General features: G+C 50.9%; 1 protein-coding gene across 2 annotated transcripts; it reads left to right on the forward strand.

Annotated features, from left to right (window-relative positions):
* Nucleotides 1-9,179: 9,179 nt before the first annotated feature.
* Nucleotides 9,180-21,546, forward strand: Zbp1 (Z-DNA binding protein 1). 2 transcript variants are annotated; one of them, XM_057781490.1, is made up of 8 exons: nt 9,180-9,325; nt 11,512-11,748; nt 12,627-12,824; nt 13,437-13,604; nt 14,796-15,014; nt 18,728-18,943; nt 20,421-20,597; nt 21,182-21,546. In XM_057781490.1, the coding sequence occupies exons 1-7, from the start codon at nt 9,292-9,294 to the stop codon at nt 20,594-20,596; spliced, it is 1,248 nt and encodes a 415-aa protein (XP_057637473.1). In that variant the 5' UTR covers nt 9,180-9,291; the 3' UTR covers nt 20,597; nt 21,182-21,546. The 2 variants fall into 2 exon arrangements, with proteins under 2 accessions (XP_057637473.1, XP_057637474.1); XM_057781491.1 differs by having other exon boundaries at nt 12,627-12,803.
* The last annotated feature ends 458 nt before the right edge of the window (nt 21,547-22,004 follow it).

Below are 22,004 nucleotides of genomic sequence, written 5' to 3' on the forward strand. Positions count from 1 at the left end.
GGCCCAGGGTGTTATCACTTGACCTCAGACAATCTATGTTCACCTTATTGATTTCTCACTTCAAGAAGCCAATTAATAGTCAAGCCAAGATGGGAAGGGACAGTCGCCCATGTCCCCCCAGGAAGCCCAAAAGGATTAGGGAAGACTGCCACCAACACCAGCCCATACCTCAGGCTCTAGAATGCCTTGCTTTCTCTCACTGGCGCCATTCCCTTTTACCTGGAAACGGTTGTTTCTGAGGTTAGCATTTGTCTGCATGAGGTGTGATAAGTATAGTTGTCTGGTCCTAAGTGAATACAAGAGAAAAGGTGTGTGTGTAGTGAGGTGCCCTGGGGTTCAGCAGGGGCATGCCTCAGGAGTCTTCAGTTCATGGGGTGGCCCCACCACCCCTTCCCATCCACAGAGGTGTAAACGAGATGAGGGCCGACAACTTAGAAACAGCACTTCTTATTACTTGAAAATCTTTTGGAGTTCAGACCACCATGCCTGTTTATACACATTTTTTTAAGTATAGGGTACCCCCTGTGAGCCCAGAACTCTGCAGACCTGCCTGACAAAATCCCCATGTCTGTCAATGTCGAGAGCAGCTTCTCTAGGAGGGGTTGACCTAAAACGGGCTCCTCTCTCAAAGAGGATTTTTTGAAATGTCACAGAGATATCAGAGTTTGCTGTTCCCCAAGGTGTCCCCGTGTTTCCCTGCATAATGTCTGATGCCTTACGGAGGAAGTGCCCTCCTTCTGGGCTCAGGGTGGGGGCGCTCCTGTCCAGTGTCTCATTCACAGGGCCAGTCCACCAAGGGCTACTGCTGGACCTTAATTGTCCCCGTCATTCGCGTCTCTTCCACACCATGGATGTGCCCTGCTTGGTGAGGCCCCTCCTGGCCCTCCAGCCTTCTTGTGGAATACTGCATGTGGTTCCGTCCAGGTGGGAAATCTAGACAAGTGAACATCCTTTGTGTATATGCCCACTGTCCTCTGGGGCAAAACTGACTGTCCGTGCTTCTTTGTATAGGTTGTTGCGGAAGCTTGCTGGATCTATCTGGCTTAGGGGAAGGCCCTCTGATAACAACCCCAGGGTTGAAAAGTGGGGTCCCTTGGATGTGGGTTGTAGGAGCTTGAAGGGGAAGGGGCTTGTCAAAGTCAGAACACCTTTTGTCCTGAGCTAACATGCAGGACCCGGGAACTCTCCTCTAGGTGTTGGACTTCCCGTGGTAAGTTAGGCAGGTCCTGGGAAGTGGCTGGTTAGAGAGGGAGCTGGTGGCTTGGGAGAAGGGGTTCTGAGAAAGTGACAACTCTCAGCTCCTTCTGTTCCAGGTTCCCACGTCAAGTGTTTGCTCCAGAGCAGCCACCGTTGGCTCTGCAGAGCTCAGGCTGCAGGGTGGCTTGGCAGCACTCAAGCCTGTGTGACGGCTTCCCAGGCCCGGGTGTGTGGGGTAGCCTTGCGGGACCTGGGTCATGGCTTTGCCTGCTGCAAAAGGAGCTTTTACAGAAGTCTGTTGTTTCAGCAAAAAGCTAAGACATGACCCCATACCCAACATACAGCCGGAATTAGGGCCGAGCAGAAACCAGACCCCTTCGCTGTTGGTCCTTGCTGTGACCTGCGTGACAGACGTCCATGTGTGCCCAGTTTCCAGAACGGTGAGAGAAAGTGATCTGTGCTCTGGACTTCAGAGGCGGAAATGCCACTGCACGTGAGTGCGGTGGGCCACACCACCTGTGTCCCCGACAGCCCTCCCCCAGCACGTTGTCCTGCTGCACTGCTGTTTGGCTTTGGAATGCAGCTGTCCCCACCCCACTCCCCTTCTGTTCCTGGTCAGCACCTGGGATTTCTCCAGGCCTGGAGCACACCACTGCGGGAGACTGTACCCAGCCCCGAAGAAGCTGTTCTTTATGTATCTATAATCTCTGGTGCCAGTGATGGCGTTCTGAAAAGCCGCAATACAAAATAAATTTTACAATTCTTTGGAGAGTAAATTTTCTCCATTTTTTTATTTTGTTTATTTATTTTTGGTTTGGCTGTGTAGCTCTCCCTGCCCCCTCCCATCCTCTGCAAAGCCCAGGGCACGTGAAGACAGGCTACAATAGCTGCTGGGGACCCTAAAACAGTTTGTTCAACCTCTATTTCAGATCAGATGGTGCTGTGGGGCGGGGAGCGCGGTATCAGAAGAAACCCTTGCTCTCACAAGTGGCTCCAGTAAAAGGGGGGTGACTGGTGGGGTTAAAGAGTTGTCCGAATATTACCATTTCTGCTGTCCTGGGACACGATCACTTACTACCTGAGGAAGGCTCAGGTAAGGTCTCAAAGTCTGAGACACGGGCTGTGTGCGAGAGGTCTAGTGTTGCCCTGATGCCAGTGGAGGGGAAGAGCAGGCTGTTAGCGGGTGAAGCCCAACCTCAGGCTGATGTCAGCATGGCCTGTAGGGTAAGCCGCTCCCAGAGTGCTTGACACCAAGCCCTTCTGGTCCTCAGTGCCCCCAAAGTCCTAGCAGCACATGGGTACCCCACCTCTGGGTGCTAGGCTCAACACAAGGCTCTTGGATGCTGGGGCAGGGCACACAGAACCCCTAAAAGAACTGCAAGGTGATTTTATCACCCCCAAACATACAGTACCCAGTACAGAAATGGTTTACTTTTATGTAGCGCCATCTTTAAGGCCCCAGGTTTTTAAAACCATCAGTAGTCAGTCAATATGGAGGTGGAAGCCCCAGGGGTGGCTGCCGTTTGGCCTCTGCCCAGGGCTACCTAAGCTTGTGTGGACGTCTCAGTTCTTTGAGAACTGCTGGACCAGGGCATGTGGCTGCCCACCTTCAACGCACGCTTCCTCATAGAGAATCTGGGAGGAGCCTAAAGAGCTTGGTCCGCCACCGCTCATGGCGCCCCACGTGTCCCCATGTCAGCCACCCTTATGGTCACCAGGTGCCCCTTCAGCCTCTGGATCACTCACAGAGCCACAAACACTAAGGCAGAGCCAGGAGCTACCCAACCAAGGACAGCCAATGCTGGCTGTGTGCCTACTAGGTGCCCAAGTGAGCGACTTAGGATTGAGTGTCCCCAATTCTAAGGCATCCACAGATGAGAGACAAAGAGAGGGAGGAGTTTGGGCCTCAAACTATGGAGAGTAAGAAAAAAAAATACCACAGCAAATGTTTAATTAACTGTCTGGAAACCCGAGCATCATGTCAAATTCATTTATCGTTCCATTAGTTGTCATGAAAACTTCATGATACTTAGCTATAGTTGAAGAGAATTTATAGTGGGGTATTCTCACCCAGTAAGCATTCCCAAGAGTGATACTTGGCAAGGAGACCATGGCCACCTTTGACGAAGTGAAGTTCTTGTGGGCAAATAATCTCTAAAATAAAATGTTTTTTTAAAACAGTCTATGGGGGGGGGTTGGAGATGACTCAGTAGTAAAGTGCCTGCCATACAAGCATAAGGACCTGAGTTCAAATCCCCAGAGCCTACATAAAAGCAGGTGTGGCAACTCACACCTGCAGCTCCAGCACTCCAGTGTTTGGAACTTGCAAAATCTGGAGATCCTAGAGCTTGCTGGCCAGCTAGTCTGGCAAATCAGTGGGCTTTGCGGTCGGTGACAGATTATGTCTCAAAAATAAAGTGGAGAATTCTAGAAGACACCTGACATTCTGTGCGTGCACACACACACACACACACACTTAGTGATCACACACACACTCAGTGATCTAGAGGACACCAGACACTCTGTGCACGCACGCGCGTGCACACACACAGTAAATTCCAGCTGTGTATCCCTGTGATCCCTGTGCTCTGGAGGCTGAGGCGGAAGATTTACTGCAAAATCTGAAGCTGGAAGAGAGACCTCGTCACAAAACAACACAAAAAAATAAAAATAAGTAAAACACGATGTTGCAACTATAAAATTCAAAGTCAGGTATGAGTCATGACCGGGGCAGTTGCCTGAGTATGGGAAATATGGAAAAGAGATTCTGAAACACGTTGATCAGCGGTGAGGAAGGGGATAAAACCTCCCTCAGACACGAGGGCTGACCAGTGGCCACCTTCCCTGTCCTCTGGCCCACATCCTGCAGATGGCTATCCCTATAGCCGATTCCCAGCTCACGAGAAAGAGGCCTTCTCTAGCCTTGTGTGACTCCCTGGGAAATGGCTTCTCTGAGAGCCTGGATAGGTGCCTGGCCTTCCAACCCCAGGTGTCACACACTGCTGACACAAACCAGGTGTCTAAACTGGCAGATAGCCAGTTGCGGTCTAACCTGGTACATGACCAGACAAATAGGGCTTTGTTCCACTGCGAGACAGCTGGGGACGGTGATAGAAAGGCAAGCGGCCTATACCACGTCCTTAGCTCCCTGAAGAGACCTGGTGCAACCAGTCCCAGGGTAAGAACTGTGGGACCCCACTGTCAAAGGGAAACCGAGATCCATAAAGAGCAGAGCCTTGTTCACGGCCCAGGGCTGCCTAACTCCAGTGGACAGAGGGGACACTGAATTGCTCTGTCTTGCAGGAGCTGCACCCCCAGGGACTTGAAGAGGGTGTCATCCCACATGTCATAAAAGTCTTTTTTCTTTGCTCTAGGCGGGGCCCAGAGACACCTGGCTGTCCGCTTTCTGTCGTTTTCCATGTCTGATCTCCGCCCGAACCTAGCTGGCGGCCTTCCTTCTTCCCCAGAGTCTGGTTATGGGGAGGAAGGAGATGGGTTTCGCCAACACAGTATGTGGTAAAAATATATCTCTTATAAAAGAGAGATCACAAAACCTAAAGACTTGAGATCAGTAACATGTAATTATCCCCAGCTTTGGGCGGAGAGTTCTAATAGTTTCTAGAAAAACAGGAGCCATTTGGAAGGAATGTGCTCTCCAGGAGAAAAGGAGACCAGCTTGGCCTGTCATCTTGTATCTCAGGGCCCTTCCTAGCCTGGAGGAGGAAGCCCCTTCCTTTCTTCACCATTGGCCTTGAACCCCATCAGAGGCTCTGAGTGCGCAGAGCTGCGAAGGCAGCTTCACTGGACTCACCTTAGCCTCTGCTAGAGAAAGAGGCTGAGCACAGCAGGGTGAAGCCGGGGATGACCTCAGGGCAGACACAAAGGGGCGTGTCCTTGCTCTGTCTTTGAGGAAGAGCCTTGTATTGGCAAGGACACCCGGGTTATTGTCATAGATATTGTTGTGATCTAGAGTACTGTGACCCCGATTTTATCTGGGCACACAGTGGTCCAGAATACAGACCACCTTCCCCAGCATTCCTTGTGTGCCAGGATCATAGTTCTGTCGGTTAGGACGTAAGTGGAAAGTATGTGGAGCCTGCAAGATGTGTTCTCTAAAAGGGGCTACCTACTGCACTTGTTTGTTTCTGCTGCTGTGATAGACATTATAAAAAAAGCTAACAAGCAGCTGGAGAGGGAAAGGTTTGTTTCAGCGTGTACATCCCAGCCCGTCCCAGAGAGAAGCGATGTGAGAACCTGGAGCAGAGACCAGAGAGGGTGCTGCCTCCTGGCTCATGCTCAATCAGCTTCTCATAGACAACCCAGGACAAGCAGCCTGGGAGTGATCTGGGTCCTCGCATGTCAATCATCAGACAGAATCAGATCTGGGCGACCCCCTACGGATGCTCCCTCAGATAGCTCTGTATTCCTGGGCGACCCCCTACGGATGCTCCCTCAGATAGCTCTGTATTCCTGGGCGACCCCCTACGGATGCTCCCTCAGATAGCTCTGTATTCCTGGGCGACCCCCTACGGATGCTCCCTCAGATAGCTCTGTATTCCTGGGCGACCCCCTACGGATGCTCCCTCAGATAGCTCTGTATTCCTGAGCGACCCCCTACGGATGCTCCCTCAGATAGCTCTGTATTCCTGGGCGACCCCCTACGGATGCTCCCTCAGATAGATAGCTCTGTATTCCTGGGCGACCCCCTACGGATGCTCCCTCAGATAGCTCTGTATTCCTGGGCGACCCCCTACGGATGCTCCCTCAGATAGCTCTGTATTCCTGGGCGACCCCCTACGGATGCTCCCTCAGATAGCTCTGTATTCCTGGGCGACCCCCTACGGATGCTCCCTCAGATAGCTCTGTATTCCTGGGCGACCCCCTACGGATGCTCCCTCAGATAGCTCTGTATTCCTGGGCGACCCCCTACGGATGCTCCCTCAGATAGCTCTGTATTCCTGGGCGACCCCCTACGGATGCTCCCTCAGATAGCTCTGTATTCCTGGGCGACCCCCTACGGATGCTCCCTCAGATAGCTCTGTATTCCTGGGCGATCCCCCTACGGATGCTCCCTCAGATAGCTCTGTATTCCTGGGCGACCCCCTACGGATGCTCCCTCAGATAGATAGCTCTGTATTCCTGGGCGACCCCCTACGGATGCTCCCTCAGATAGCTCTGTATTCCTGGGCGATCCCCTACGGATGCTCCCTCAGATAGCTCTGTATTCCTGGGCGACCCCCTACGGATGCTCCCTCAGATAGCTCTGTATTCCTGGGCGACCCCCTACGGATGCTCCCTCAGATAGCTCTGTATTCCTGGGCGACCCCCTACGGATGCTCCCTCAGATAGCTCTGTATTCCTGGGCGACCCCCTACGGATGCTCCCTCAGATAGCTCTGTATTCCTGGGGCTGCCAAGGACACCTGTCCTTTACTCCTTCCTGTGAGAAGGGGTGCAGGTGGCATAGGTGAACTCCAGCAACCCTTCTGAAACATAAGGCAAGCCCAGGCACACGGGCTACAACGGCGGAGCAACAGTCTGAAAAGAAGCTGGGTGATTGCACCAAATCTGCGGTTCCTGCCTCCTGCTCCATGCACGAGAAAGAAAGGTGCATCTGCCTAGTCTGCTGCCGAGGAAGCTGGGCTAGCTCCAGTATTGGAAATTAGCTTGAAAGTTTTCTTAAACAAAGACGAAGTATATAAGATCATCCAAATGTTTAGAAGTAAGAAATTCTGGCCAGGCGGTGGCTGCACACACCTTTAATCCCAGCTCTTGGGAGACAGAGGCAGGTAGATCTCTGAATTCAAAGCCAGCCTGGTCTACAGAACAAGTTCCAGGATAGCCAGAGCTTCACAGAGAAACCCTGTCTCAATAGATAGGTAGATAGATAGGTAGGTAGGTAGGTAGGTAGATAGATAGATAGATAGATAGATAGATAGATAGATAGATAGATAGAAAGAACAAAAGAAGAAGGAGAAGGAGAAAGGAGAACTCCCAGTAGGCATTATGATTCAGTCTTGAGACCCGAGAGGTGACCTAGGAGGATCAAGAATTCGAAGCCACGCTTGACAACAGAGTGGGACCCCGGCTCAAAAATGAAAAAGAGAAAAGAGCAGCAAGTGCTGGATGTTCGCAGCAGAGCCCCTGGGTCGGGTTCTCACTTGGTGGAAGCCAGAAAGGCCGGGTACTTGAGAACCTAAGCTTCATCTACCCCATTTCCGGTGCGAGAGTGTTTGCCTAGTCTGGAGCCTGCAGTCCGGCTGTGGAGAAGCACCAGATATAATCTCTGCCTGTGTGAATTTTGCGAGCACACGCAGGGTGTGGGTTAGAATGCCTTTTCTTTCTCGTTATCTGTTTTTCTAGTTAAGGAAACAGGCTCAGCTTCCCACAGCAACAAAGGAGCAGGTCCCCGCTCCAGCCAGCTTTGGAAGGAGGCCCAGCCCACTCCTCGCCCATCCTCTTCCTGGGCTCCCCACCCTACCCCACTGTGGAGTCTGCTGCTGTTCCCCAGGAACATGTCAGAGAAGCCAAATGAGGCATGGTGGGGCTTCACGATGGGGACCTCAGAGACGGGAAGGGGCCATCCACACGTTGTCAGCATATAAGAGTCCTGGACGAAACAGGTAACCCTAAGTCCCTGCTGGGCCTGCTGCATGGTGGGGGTGTCAGCACGCAGAGGCCATCACCAAGCAAGGGCAGAGCCCAGGGAATGAGGCCCAGTGGGGAACTGACTCCTAGGGCTGGACAAAAAACCAGCGAGGCCAGCATTTCTCAACATGTGGGTTACGACTCCTTGGGGTAGACTGACCCTCTCACAGGGTTGCCTAAGGCCAGTGGAAAACATGGATATTTATATTACAATTCATAACAGTAGCAGAATTACAGTTATGAAGTAACAACGAAAATAATTTTATGGTTGGGGTCACCACAGCATGAGGAACTGTATTAAAGGGTACCTGCTGTAGGAAGCTTGAGAGTCACTAGACTCCGACTCCTTTTAGGACAGCTAACATAAGGAAGAGGAGGGTAGGGAAATAAAGCATGCTGATGAAAGAGGCCAGCAGGGCAGGCAAGAGCCAGTTTATGCGTAGGCGCCACCTGGTGGCCGGTCTCCGAATAGCCCCTCTAGGGAGCCTGAGAAAAGTCCCTGAACGGCCTCAGCTGAGAACGGTTAAAATGGTGACCAATTTATTTTGGGCCGCAACGAGCAGCACAGTTTGCTGTTTTCCTTGGCTGCTTCTGTAAGCTCTGGTTTTCCCCTGGAAGTCATAAAAATACTTGGAAATTTTAAAGTTTCCCCAGGCGTAGGCTCATGGAATCGGCTGTGTGGAAGTGGCCTAGTCCTGGCCTGTCCAGTGACTTTCACGCTCCGTAAGATGAGGCTGGCTGGGGCCTTGCCACCTGCTGCTTGCTTTGCAAACATTTTGTAGGCACACCCATACCTCCTTCTGGTCTCCATTTATTGCTCTCGTCCTGCCCTGTGCACCCCAGCCCCCACCTGCAGCTGGGACCCAGATGCCGGGATATTGTAGGTTGAGTTGTGCGTATGAGGTCGTCTCTGTGAGTTCGATCTCTTCGTCTGTAATTGGAGCTGTTGGAAGATCACTAACCTCTCTGAGAAGTTATAAAAGTGAGGGGCTCTTTTTCTAGACGGGGTGGGGGTAGACAGTACTAGCCCTGCCCTGTGGGCAAGTAGGGGACTTAACAATAGGTGCCTTTTCCTAGGTCACCATCTTCATCCTTACGGGGTTCCCATAGGGCTCTCCTCAAGGTCTTGCCCTCCAGGCGGGAGCCTAGGTGGGCAGTTCCCACCCCAGAGGCCAAGGCTCCTCTCTCCCAGGTCACACAGTTCAGCTCCAACTTCCTCGTCCACCCTGATTTCAACATGACTTTCGAGAACCGCACCAAAGTTTCATTTTCTCTTTCTGCAGAAACCTGGGTGGATGAAGCCAGATGGGTACTTGTTTCCGGGGTGGAAACAGATGGTGTCTCTCAGGTCTGAGAAGCCATTCTCCTGTAGACTCTGTCACAGACATGGCCACAGTACGGGAGCCGGTCACCCCAGCCCTAACAGTGCCCTGAGGTTGCTGTGACCATGGCAGAAGCTGCTGCTGACCTGAGCACAGGAGGTAAGCCGGGTCTCTTTCTTCCCACCCAGCAGCGGTGCCCCTGGGTGGGGTTTCTATGACTCCTTCTAGTACTTTCCTTGGCTCAGAACAGCAGCAGTCCTCTGAGGACATCAGAACTCAGGAAGAGGGGCATTACAGGAAGCAAGCTTGCTTCAGGGATCCTGTGTCCCAGATCCTTCATCTCATGCTTTGGCCCTTGACATGGTAACAGCTCTCAGGCAAAAGTGGATGCTCTCACCTCATAGATGAGGTCACTAAGGCCTGTGACAGTCCTCGGGCTCTGAGCTGTGAGAGGGGACTTTGTTTTGATACGATTTGGCCCTGATTCTATGTTCTTGCTCTTCTCCTGGTGCAGGGCTGTGCTAGACCAGGCTATGGTGCTGTGCGAGGCTATGGGGCTGTGCTAGACCAGGCTATGGGGCTGTGCTAGACCAGGCTATGGGGCTGTGCTAGACCAGGCTATGGGGCTGTGCTAGACCAGGCTATAGGGCTGTGCTAGACCAGGCTATGGGGCTGTGCTAGACCAGGCTATGGGGCTGTGCTAGACCAGGCTATGGGGCTGTGCTAGACCAGGCTATAGGGCTGTGCTAGACCAGGCTATGGGGCTGTGCTAGACCAGGCTATGGGGCTGTGCTAGACCAGGCTATAGGGCTGTGCTAGACCAGGCTATGGGGCTGTGCGAGGCTATGGGGCTGTGCTAGACCAGGCTATGGGGCTGTGCTAGACCAGGCTATTGTGCAGGGCTGTGCGAGGCAAGCCTGTGAGACTGTGGACAGGATTTACTTTGCTACTTTTCTTCATTGTTTTTCAACTTTTTTTTAAAAAAAATTCGTTTATTTACTATATATACAGTGTTCTGCTTGCATTCCAGGAGAGAACACCACCAGATCTCATCTAGGTGGTTGTGAGCCACCATGTGATTGCTGAAAATTAAACTCAGAACCTCTGGAAGAGCAGTCAGTGCTCTTAAACCCTGAGCCATCTCTCCAGCCCCCAAAATTACCTCTTTCAATCCCTCGCACTATGCTCAAAGTTGTTATGGAGAAACTGGGTCACGTGGCAGGATCAGGGCCAGGCAGAGAAGACCAGGAACTAACCCTCACCTGGCAACCGCGATTCCTGATACTATCCTTGCCAGCCAGTCAGCTCCACCCAGCCCTTCCGGTTCCCTCTTCAGCAAAAGCTCTGCCTGCATGCCCTTAGGGGCCAGTGGGGCGAGGAAGGCAGGAGAGCCCATGGCAGGGCACAGGCCCCAGCAGAGAAAAGGTTTTGCAAGACAAGACAAAGTCAAGCTAGGAGTGGAAACTTAGCTCAATAATCCCATCAGGGTTGGAGGGGGAGGCAGCTGAGGCAGGAGGATTGCTGTGAGTTCCAGGCCAGCCTGAGATATTAGGTGAGACCTTGTCTCAAGAGGGAAAAAAAAAACGGTAAAAGCAGGCACATGGGTAAGCAGGAAAACAGAAGGGGCCAGAGGAACATGAGGAACTTGGGTGGCCCTCGGGGTGGGGCACAGAGGTGGCTAACAAGGAGGAGGCTAGCAGAGGTACATCTGACCTCTCGGTAGAGGGTACTGGAGGGAACCCTTCTGGAGTTGATGGTCACCTGGGAGATTAGTAATGCCATCAGGAAGATGGCATTGAGGCTGGGGTCGGGCAGAAAAAAGGAAGTGGGTGATATCTGAGCTGGATTTTGATTTTCAGGGTTTCTGATCCACTAGGCATGGGAAGGGAGACCTGTTTCTCATGTCTACTGGGCTCCTGGCCTGAGAATACCCTTATCATCTATGTGGGTACTAAACTGGAGAGAAAGGGGCTCCCTGGGCAATCTGGGACAGGCATTAGACACCATGGAAGGGTTCTGGGCCAGGCTTGGCTTTGTACCGCTCTCTCTTGCTCCATCATCCGAGAGCTGAGGGTTCCTTCCCTCCGGGGGTTCCACACCTGCACACAGGACAACCTGTACACTCCTCTACCCTATGATCATCCGGCCATACAGCTGTGGGGCCAGGGCCCACTCTGACTGACACTCTTGCATCTGAGTGATGTCCTCAATGCTGTCTGCTCGGCCCAGGTCTTGGGTGCCTCCTCTGCTCTGGGCTCTCAGATATTCCTTGCCTCTGGAGCTTAGATGCTAGCCTCCCATGGGGACCAGGCTTGACTCAGCTCTTCTCTCTGTTCCTTCCTGAGACAATCTGGAGCAAAAGATCCTAGAGGCACTGAGTGAAGTCGGTGGCTCTGTGAAGATTGGCCAGCTGGTAAAGAAGTGCCAAGCGCCCAAGAAAACAGTCAACTCAATACTTTACCGCCTGAAGAAGGAGGGCAAAGTATCCTCCCCAGCCCCTGCAACCTGGTGCTTAGGCGGGAGCGCTTCTGCAGATGAGGCTCCCGCAGTCCCTGAGGACCCCACTGCTCAGCCAAGTCTCGGTAATCTGTCATTTAGGGGCAGAGTAGACTCCCCTCAAGAGCTTGGCAAGTTGAGGTTCAGGCTTGGTTTCAAATCTGAGCTCTGTCCTCCTCTGTCCCTTGATTCCTTCTGGCCAGTGGAGTTAAGGTAGAGCCTAGGGCTTGCACATGGTAGGGGTACAATAGATACCAGCAATAGCAAAGACACAGTCCAGGCAAAAGTCACAGCGACAGTGAGTACAGAGGTAGGGATTCACTCAGAGCCCTCGGGTGACTTTGACAGCCATTGAGCAGAGGGCCCACAGTTCCAAATGCTGATGCTGTACCCAAGGCCACCTCGCCTTCAGTAACTCCCACAGCTGGAGACAAAAGGAATCAGTCTCAAGACCTCACCCTTCGGCAGCCAGCAGCTGTGACCCAAGCAGACAGGCAACCCTGGGACCCCTAATGTACTGCCCCCTAGTTCTCCAGTGGAAGTATTCCCAGGGCTCAGTGGAGCAGAGTGTCTCCTGTCTCCAACGGACACATCTTTCATCGTCCAGCCCTAAGATGTAGGCACAGCTCCAGAGAGTCCTGGCCTTCAGCTCAGTGTACACCATAGGCCTCCCCAAACCATTCTAAGGGCCACAAGGGGAATTTGGGATCACATCCACCACAGCGGCATCTCAGAGGCCAGACTCACTGTTAGAAGCCAAAGGCTCTAAATGGCCAAGAAGTGGTTTCTCCAGGTGCTGATACGCCTGAGCCAGCTGCTAGGGTGAGAGCCTCATTCACATATCCAGTCTCCAGATGACCACTGTATCACCATGTGCCTCATACGTGTCCCAGGCTACAGCCAGTGGGTGGTGGACCCTTGCAAGCCCAGGGCCCTACTAATGCCTGCCCTATTAACTTTGCAGATGATAGAATTTTCAGATTCCTGGAGACCAATGGACCTTGCAGGGCCCTGCATATCGCCAAGGCTCTGGGCATGAATACGGCCAAAGAGGTGAACCCAGACCTGTACAGGATGAGAAGCAGTCACCTTCTGAGCTATGATGGGCAGTCGTGGATGATCTATGACTCAAGTCGGAAAGGTCAAGAGCTGGATATGAGAGGTCAAAATTGGTTTTGGGGGGTCAGGGATCAGGGGTGGATGGTCTAGGGACAGGTTGGAGAGTTCAAAGTTCAGGTCAGGAAGGTTAAGGATCAAGACCGGATTATCTGGGGTCAGGTTGAAAATGTCAAGGGTAAGGATTAGATGGTTTAGTGTGAGATTGTTTCGTTTTGCTTTTAGATTTATGTCTTTTATTTTACGTGTTATGAGGGTTTGCCTGCATGTATGTAAATGCACCACATGAATGCAGTGCCTGCAGAGGCCAGAAGAGGAAATTGGATCTCCTGGCTGGATTTGGAGTGACAGATGGCTGTGAGCTGCCATGTGGGTACCGAGTGCTGCACCCTCTGGCAGAGCAGCCAATGCTCTAACCACTTAGCAATCTCTCCCTTAGGGTCAGACTTTATTGATACTCTTTTGGGAGGGGTTCCAGGAGGCAGAGATGGTTGCAGGCTTAGGGAGGGAAGGCCACCCAGCTATTGGCCTTGGCAGGCATAAGCCTGCCTGCCTCACTCCTGGTGCCCATAGGGCTTCCGGCTGATGGAGGAAGAGTGACAGTGAGGGTGGCGCCTGGATGTGAAGCATGGGGACTCAATGGACTATTATTCTCTAGCTCACTCTGGAACGAGACAAGAGGGCGCTGCGATCATTTACCAGCAGAATCCCATCAACATGATCTGCCAACAAGGAGCCAACAACCATATCTCCATCTCTGAGTCAGAAGCCATCCAGATCGGGCATGGGAACACCATGCTAAGGCAGATAGCCTGTGCTCAGAGAGGTAAGAGGAGGGCCTGGCTGGGACGGCCGCTGTGCCCAAGTGGGGGGAGAAAGTGTGGAAGGAGTACAAGGCCTCAGGCCTGGCTCTTCTCAGAAGCCTGGAGCACACCTCACCTGGAACCCCTTTGTTTTCCTTCTGCTCAATGAGATCTAATCTGTGTGTGAGAGAGAGAACAATTCAGCTCCCTCCTCCCTCGCTCTCAGCAGGACGTGGTGGGAGGGGAACTGCTATTCTCTCTCTCACATAGCTGCCTTGAAAAGACGGGATCACCATGCACTCAGTGGCTTCCTCTCTCTCTCTCTCTCTCTCTCTCTCTCTCTCTGTGTGTGTGTGTGTGTGTGTGTTTACTGAAGTCTATTCAGAACCAGAGAAGGACATCAGGTGTCCTGTTCTATCATTCCCTGGAGCGAGCCTTGCAGACAGTAAGCCCCAGCAACCCCATCTGTGTCACCCAGCATGAGGGGTGCAGGCCCATGTGCCCATGCCTGGCTTACTATGTGGGTGCTCAGATCCACACTCAGGTCCTATGTTTGCACAGCAATGCTCTTACCTACTCCCAGCCGTCCCCCAGCCTTAGCATCCTGGTTTTGATGAAGGTTGGAGCTGTCTGGCGAATGTTTCCTCTGTAATAGGTTTTGTGTCTTAGAGGCTGTGGGGCCACCTCACACTCTAGTCCTGTCACCCATGAACGAGAGCATCAGCTCCCAATCTAGATTCTCTCTATGCACCAATCCTTGGGAGATTGTCCCAGGCCTCAGTTTCCCCTGCCATGACTCTCCTCGTTCTGACAGCCATCCTGTCTATTTATGATGAGAAGCAGTTTGACATTTTTTTCAGACCCAAATGTGTTTAAAAGCTTTTGCCTTCCTTTAATTTGAAAACCATAACAATGAGTCTGAAGTTGTGAACCAGGAAAAAAAAACAAAAAACAAACAAACAAAAAAAAAAAAACGGGGGTGAAGACCCGAACTGTCTTGTCAAGAGGCATGGAGGACTAGTTCCCATGCAAGGGACTTTCTTTTGATGGGGGTCAAAGGTTGTGCAGAGCCAGGAGGAAGGTGGCATGTGTTCCCTGGATCTGCAGGTACCCCAACAGTACCCTGAGCCCAGCTGCCAACTACAGTTTCCCCAGCCTCAGGACAGAACAATCTGGAATCGTCTCTAGCAAATTCAATGCTCTGCCCTTCCCAGGTCCCTGCCCCCACCATCCTCTCCTGCTACCTGCTCCAGATGACCCCTCTTCTCAGAACACCCCACCTGGTGCCTGGGGAGCTCAGCACATCCACATGGAGAAGTCCTTGCTCCGCCGTGTGCAGCTGGGCCACGGCAATGAGATGAGCCTTCCGAGGGGCCCAGTGCAGCACCCTGCGGAGGAACACCCTGCTGGCAGCTTTACTGGCAGTCCCCCAGGTAGCATGGCCTCCCCCACCCCACATACCCAGAAAGGACCTGAAGTCAGTCTCTGTGAGAAGAGAAGCATGATGGGAAATTCATTCCACCCCGGCCCATGGGAGGGGTACCGCTGAACAGCATGTTCAACTTTGTGGTCTGGCCCTAGCGGTTCCCAGTATCCCAGCAGCACCAATGAGCAGCAAACCTCAGTCATCACTGCAGAGAGAAGGCTGAGTGGGAGGAAACTGTTGTAATACGAGCGGCAGGGGCTGTGTCCCCGGCACCCGGCTGCCCGCATGGCTTACTTATGCCCCGAAATAATTACATGGAAACTGTATTCTTTTAATCACTGCCTGGCCCATTAGCTCCAGCCTCTTATTGGCTAGCTCTTACATATTGATCTAACCCATTTCTAATATTCTGTGTAGTCCCACGAGCTGGCTTACCAGGAAAGATCTTAACCTGCGTCTGTCTGGAGTGGGAGAATCATGGCGACTCTCTGACTCAGCTTCTTTCTCCCAGCATTCTGTCTGTTTACTCCACCCACCTAAGGGCTGGCCTATAAATGGGCCAAGGCAGTTTCTTTATTAAATGAAAGTAACACCTCCATCATTTCCCCTTTTTTTGTTTAAACAAAAAGAAAGGCTTTAACTTTAACATAGTAAAATTACATATAACAAAATGGTTATCAAGCAAGAATTACAGTTACAATATTTATATCTATTTTATCTTTTATCATAACTAAGGAAAACTATAACTATAACTAACCATTCTTCAACTCCATCAAAGACTCCAGAAGGATATAATATTACCTAAGTAAACAAGAAATCCAAAACTCTAGAAATGACAGAGACATTTCGCTGCCTGGACAGTCACCCAAAGTTCTTTTGTACTGTTGGGGCATCCATCTTCAGCCTTCAGGCCCATAGTATCCAGCAGACATTTCCATGAAGCAGGAAATTCCAAAGACAGTTCAGTCACTTTCTGCTGTGTCCTGCAGAATGTCTCGTAGACTCTTTCATGAATCAGGAACCCCGAAAGACCATCTCACCTTTAGGCAAGTTCAGCAGTTCTTTTTGTGGGTTCTTTGTGTCCAGTTTATGCATCAGTCCAGGCAAGAGCAGTTTCTTGCCCAAATGGCTATAAAACTCCTTAAGGAGCCTCTTCGGTGCCCATCTTCCTCTTGAAGTAGATTGGTGCTGCCAGGAGAAGACGTGTCTCATTATCATGAAAAGCCCTAAGTTATTGAAACATTTAAATGCCATATTCTGTAGCCTTTGAAAGATATGAAGAATGCCTATCTAACTGAAATATATCTATACACATCTAGAAAATCTAACTAACATGACTACAAGCTTGACTATTATTGATGATTATCCATTAACAACCTATATTCATTACATTTTTAAATGAACTATACAATCACAATACCTTAATCAAGATCAGAAATACATATACATATAACAAAATTGACCTTAAAATCCATACCAATGCAAATTATTCATATCTATATCATATCCCCCTTTAAATGTAAAGGAACATTTATAAACCATATTTGGGAACATGGGCGCAGTTTTTCTCTCCAAACTGCTTCCTGCTGAATGGGGGCGCTGTTATTCAGTTCTTTTATGGGATAACCTGTGTGCCAGGGTCATCTCAGTTGGCAGTTGAGTGAAGTAATTTTTTGAGGGTGTTCACAGTAACCTTTCAGGAGGGCGTGGTCTATCATACCATATTGGGATAGAAGAAATCCACAGGGTCGCATCCTCTGTGAAAACAAAAGAAGACCCTCTCCAAAGCATCATATCCGTAGACCCATATTCTGAAATCATAATACCCTTGTATCCATTCTGGTTTAGCTTGGCAGCCCATATAATGAAATGTCTCTCTGCACTTAGCTCCTTTACAGTCAAAAATTTTAAAGAAAACACAATAATACAAAGAATCCAGACTCTCTGTGAATTTTCCATTTTTACGTGGCTTATTTTTCTTTATTTCTTTTAATCTATAACTATTTGTACTCTGTCTCTTTAAAGACTTTATCCCCCCTTTTTAAGGGCATTAACTTTATTCTCTCTATATATTTATTTTTTGTCTCTCTCAAGCCTACGTACATTCATCCAACACTGTGACCCATAGAGGTCTTTTATGTCTGAATCTGTTTTACTGTGAATCTGTAATTTTTTTACTATCCAGGAGCACTTTGTTTTGCGCTTTTAAATCGCTAAGCACTTAAGAATCTAAGCTGTGACATTCCTAGGTCAAAAACAGGTACTGCCTGCTTGCCCCGCCCAGTCCAACATGGCGGAGCCGCTCGTGCCTCTGATCCTTGCACATTGCACCAGTAGCATGGTGGAGCTGTTTGTGCCTCTGAGCCGCAGCACAAAATGACTTCCTTTTAGGCACACAGTGAGTCTAGTTGCCATCAAACAAATCGTAGCACTTTACTCCAAATGCTCCATTCAAAGACTCTTTCTCCCGCAGGAGCCAGCCCAGAAAGCCGGCATTTTAAAACAGCCAGTTTTTTCCTGCTGCTGAGTCAGGACAATTTCTTTGCGGCACGCAACCCACAAACAGCAAAAAGCTGTCTTAAATTCTCTCTCTGTCCTTTTTAAGCCCTCTCAGGTTTTACGTGGAGTTCATTAGCACGCTGGGCGCCACTCTGTTGTAATAAGAGTGGCGGGGCTGCGTCCCCGGCACCCGGCCGCCCGCATGGCTAGCTTATGCCCCGAAATAATTACACGGAAACTGTATTCTTTTAATCACTGCCTGGCCCATTAGCTCCAGCCTCTTATTGGCTAGCTCTTACATATTGATCTAACCCATTTCTAATATTCTGTGTAGTCCCACGAGCTGGCTTACCAGGAAAGATCTTAACCTGCGTCTGTCTGGAGTGGGAGAATCATGGCGACTCTCTGACTCAGCTTCTTTCTCCCAGCATTCTGTCTGTTTACTCCACCCACCTAAGGGCTGGCCTATAAATGGGCCAAGGCAGTTTCTTTATTAAATGAAAGTAACACCTCCATCAGGAAACAAGGTCACAGGACAGGCTAAATCCTGCGTGGTGGCCTGAGGAAAGGGACAGGGAGGCCATCAGTGTACCATTGCAGTGACCAGAGGACCTGGCCAGAGGCCTGCTGGGAACTGTAGATTCTTAGATGATCAGCAGTCTCAGGGGGACCAATGGAACTACCGAGGAGTGTCTCCATAGAGAACTGGTCCGTGAGGCAGGGCGTGGCAGCAGGGACAGCAAAGAGCTCTGCCATGGCCTTGGTGACAGTTTCTGGGAGTGAAGGGAGCCTACGAGCAGGGGATGGGGAAGCTGAGCATGGACGTTTCCTGACTTTTGAGTGTAAAAGTGAAGAGGAGATGTCAGGGTCCAGTAGATGCTGAGGTGAGCCTGGGAAAGATGAACCACAATGGGACAGCATGTCCTTGATGGCCACCTGGCAACTGGCCGCAGGCAAGAGGAAGGGCTCTGGAGGCCTAGAAGATGCTGAGGCCAGAGTAGTTTTGCTGAGCTCAGGGGTGAGGCAGGGGCGGGGGGCAGTTGCAGGCCACTGAGGACATGTGCCAGGACATGGAGGTTGTGGCTAAGCAAAGGTTATGAACCAGAACGGCAAGGTCACTGGTGAGAGCAGCCCTGAGGCTGGGACAGCCAGGTTGGGTGTCACAGCCAGGTCCCTGTGCAATCTCCCTTCTTTCACCTTCTCTTTTTGGTTTGCTTGCAGTCTCGACTACCTCTGCTGACGCAGGAACTTCTTTCCACATGCAAACACCCGAACCAGGCCCTCACCCCGAGGGGGACATCGCCCAGAAAGTCCACATCAAATCCTCCTGGCTGGAGGATGCCACCATCGGCAACAGCAACAAGATGACCATCCGCACTGCTTCACAGGATGGAGTTGGGGAGTCTGGAAACTGTGAGGAGCCAAAGGAAGACACAGGTGAGCCTGGGCACAGGAGGTGTCTGCATGAGTGCCTGCTTCACACACTCATCCCGCAATCAACCATCAGGCAATAGCCTGGAGCAGACAGTGGTCTGGGACTCAGCGAGCAGACTGAAAGCCAGCATGCTGCTCCAGGCTTCAGGGAAGATGCAGGCGTCTACACCAAGGTAATGCAAGCCGCAGAAGAGATTTGGGCAGGACAGAAGCAGAGACTTCTGGGATTTGGAGTAAGAGAATCATACATAACCAGTCCCATGAGTGGAGGTAATATCAGCATGGAGGGACCAGGATGGCTGGATGTCAAGTGGAGACCCCATTCCTCATCCCAGTGGCAGAATGCCGTATGGCTCACACAGTGAGAACAGGCCATAGCTGTGGGGCACAGTCACCAGGCTCAGGCAAGGAGCCCTTTAGGATGCGTAAGTCATGGCTGCTCCCAGAGAGGAGAGGCGTAAGTCCTGCAGTCAAGGAGGCTTTGTGAGAGAGCTGAGACAGGGAACCAATAGGGACGGAGAAGTGGAGAAGGCAAGCGACCTGCCAACTAACAGTCCTGGGGAGGAGCTTGCAAGTGTAGAGACGGCAGGTGCCAAGGTCTGAGGTGGGAAGTAGGAGCAGCACAAGGGACAGTCGTCTGGGAAACAGAAGGCTTGACACCCAAGAGCCCAAAGCCTTAGTGGGTGCCTGCCCGGTCTCTCAGAGCGTGAAGGTGTGAGCAAAGTTGTCATCTTATTTGAGACAAACTGAGGAAACCTGGGATGTAGTCTCTAAGTGGCCCTGGGCCAGCGAGATGGCTCAGCCGGTAAAGGCATTTGCTGCCAAATCTGAAGACCTGAGTTTGATGCCCAGGACCCACATGGTTGAAGGAGAGAACCAATTTCTGCTCATTGTCATCTGACCCACCCACACCCCCCCACACAATTAACTAATTAAATGTGGGGGGGTGGGGAAGCTTAAGTCTCCCTGTGTTGCAAGGATCTGCTTGTTCGTCCCGGCCGCTCAGACCCGAAATAATCACATAGAAACTATTAATTAAATCACTGCTTGGCCCATTAGCTCTAACTTCTTATTGGCTAACTCTTACGTTTTAATTTAACTCATCTCTATTAATCTGTATATAACCACAAGGTCGTGGCCTACCAGCAAAGTTTCAGCATGTCAATCTTCGGCGGCAGATCCGTGACGTCTCCTTGACTCCACCCTTCTTTCTCTCAGCATTCAGTCCAGTCCTCCTCACCTACCTAAGTTCTGACCTATCAATAAGCCAAGGCAGTTTCATTAATGGTAATCACAGCACACAGAGTGGACTCCCACATCATCCCTGAGGACCATTTGGGAACAAAACCAGGGAGCACATGGGCGATGCAGAAACACACCACAGCGGTTGTGGGCATACTCTCCAGAGGAGCCCACAGGATGCCTGCAACCCCTGAGACCTCACTCGCTCCTTCACTGTCTGTTTCTCCCCTGCCTCCAGACTCGAGTTCTAAAGCCTCACCGTGTGGAAGCTGCTCCCATACCCCAAGCAGCTACACGCTGCTCGCTCCTGAGCTGAGGACAATGACTCTGGGAGACAGCAGCCCCCAGACCACAGAACCTGTGCTTAGGGAGGACGGAGCCTCCGATAAGGGGAACTGTCGGACTCAGGAATGAGGTGAGAGGAGAAAAATGGAGAAGGCACAGGCAAGCGACCTTTGTGGGGCTTCTTGTGGCTGCACACAGGGCTCAGACTAGATTGTGTGTGTGTGTGTGATTTGGATGGGATACCCTCCCTGAAAAGGCCCAGGTATTGATAGCTTGGTCCTGGGCTGGGACTGATCACTATGAAGTGGCAGGATCCTGAAGGCCCTGAGATCATCCACACGCCAGTCTCTAGAAGGATTTGCTGTCTGATGACATCATTGGGATGGAGTAGAGACTTTGGGAGAATGAAGGAAAGGAGATAGTGAAGACATCAGGGTCTCATGTAGTCCAGACTGGCTTTGAGTCACTATCTAGCCAAGGATGACTCTGAACTTCTGATCTTCTGACCTCCACTTCCTGAGAGCAGGTGGGTACCACCACATCCAGTTCATGGGATGCTAAGGACGGAATTTCGGTCACACTACACAAGTGTTCACCAGCACAGCCCCAGCCCCAGCCTGAGCCATGCCCCCTCTAGTCTCTCTATCTCTCTCTTCTCCCTGCCTGCCCTGAGGTGAGCACCCCTCCTCTACCATGCCTTCTCCCTTTCCACAGGCCAGAAAGCAATGGAGCCATGGGACCTTGGGCTGATACCTCTGCCACTATGAGCCAAACCAGCCTTTCCTGCCTCAAGATCATGAGCCAGCTCTACTAGTCCTGGGTGTTCACCAGAAGAGACAAGCCAACACAGCACACAGACAGCTGCACTGTCTGCAGCATCTGAGAAATGGAACCAACCTTGCTGTCATCAATAGAGGGTGGATTAAGGAAATTCGGAGTATGTATACAGCCACATAAAATAATGAGGTTGTTTCAAATGCTGGAAAGTGGATGCAACCAGAGGCCACCATGCTAAGTGAATGAAGCCATCTCATGTAATCGGAAGTCTCTGTGTCCCACAGCCACTTTCAAATAAACACTCAGAGGCTTATATTAATTATAAATAAAATATAAATTATATCAATTATAAATAAATACAAAGCCAATAGCTTGGGCTTATTACTAACTAGCTCTTACATTTTAAGATAACCTATATTTCTATTTATGCTTTGCCATGTGGCAGTAATTTTATTAGCATGGCTCATTCACCTCCGGTTCCCTCTGTGTCTGACTGGTGACTCCTGACTCCACCCTTCTCCATCCTATCATCCTTAGTTTGGTCACCCCTCCTGTACTTCCTGACTGGCTACTGATCAATCAATGTTTTACTAAACCAATTCAAGTGCCAAATCTTTAAAGTATACAAGAGGATTTTCCAACAGCAATCTCAGGGGGAAAATATCATGTTTCTCTCATTTCTGGCTCCTAGATTTTGCATAGATTTGTAGAACCACACAGGTGAATGTGACATCAAAGTAGAGGTAAAGGCAGCCAGGGG

Source organism: Chionomys nivalis, chromosome 9 (assembly GCF_950005125.1).
Source record: "Chionomys nivalis chromosome 9, mChiNiv1.1, whole genome shotgun sequence".
Taxonomy (NCBI): Eukaryota; Metazoa; Chordata; class Mammalia; order Rodentia; family Cricetidae; genus Chionomys; species Chionomys nivalis.

Coding starts and splice junctions, on each gene's coding strand:
- Zbp1 (XM_057781490.1), top strand. CDS start 9,292: ATGGCAGAAGCTGCTGCTGACCTGAGCACAGGAG. Junction 15,015..18,727: donor CTTTACTGGCAGTCCCCCAG/GTAGCATGGCCT, acceptor GTTTGCTTGCAG/TCTCGACTACCTCTGCTGAC. Junction 18,944..20,420: donor GGAGCCAAAGGAAGACACAG/GTGAGCCTGGGC, acceptor CCCTGCCTCCAG/ACTCGAGTTCTAAAGCCTCA.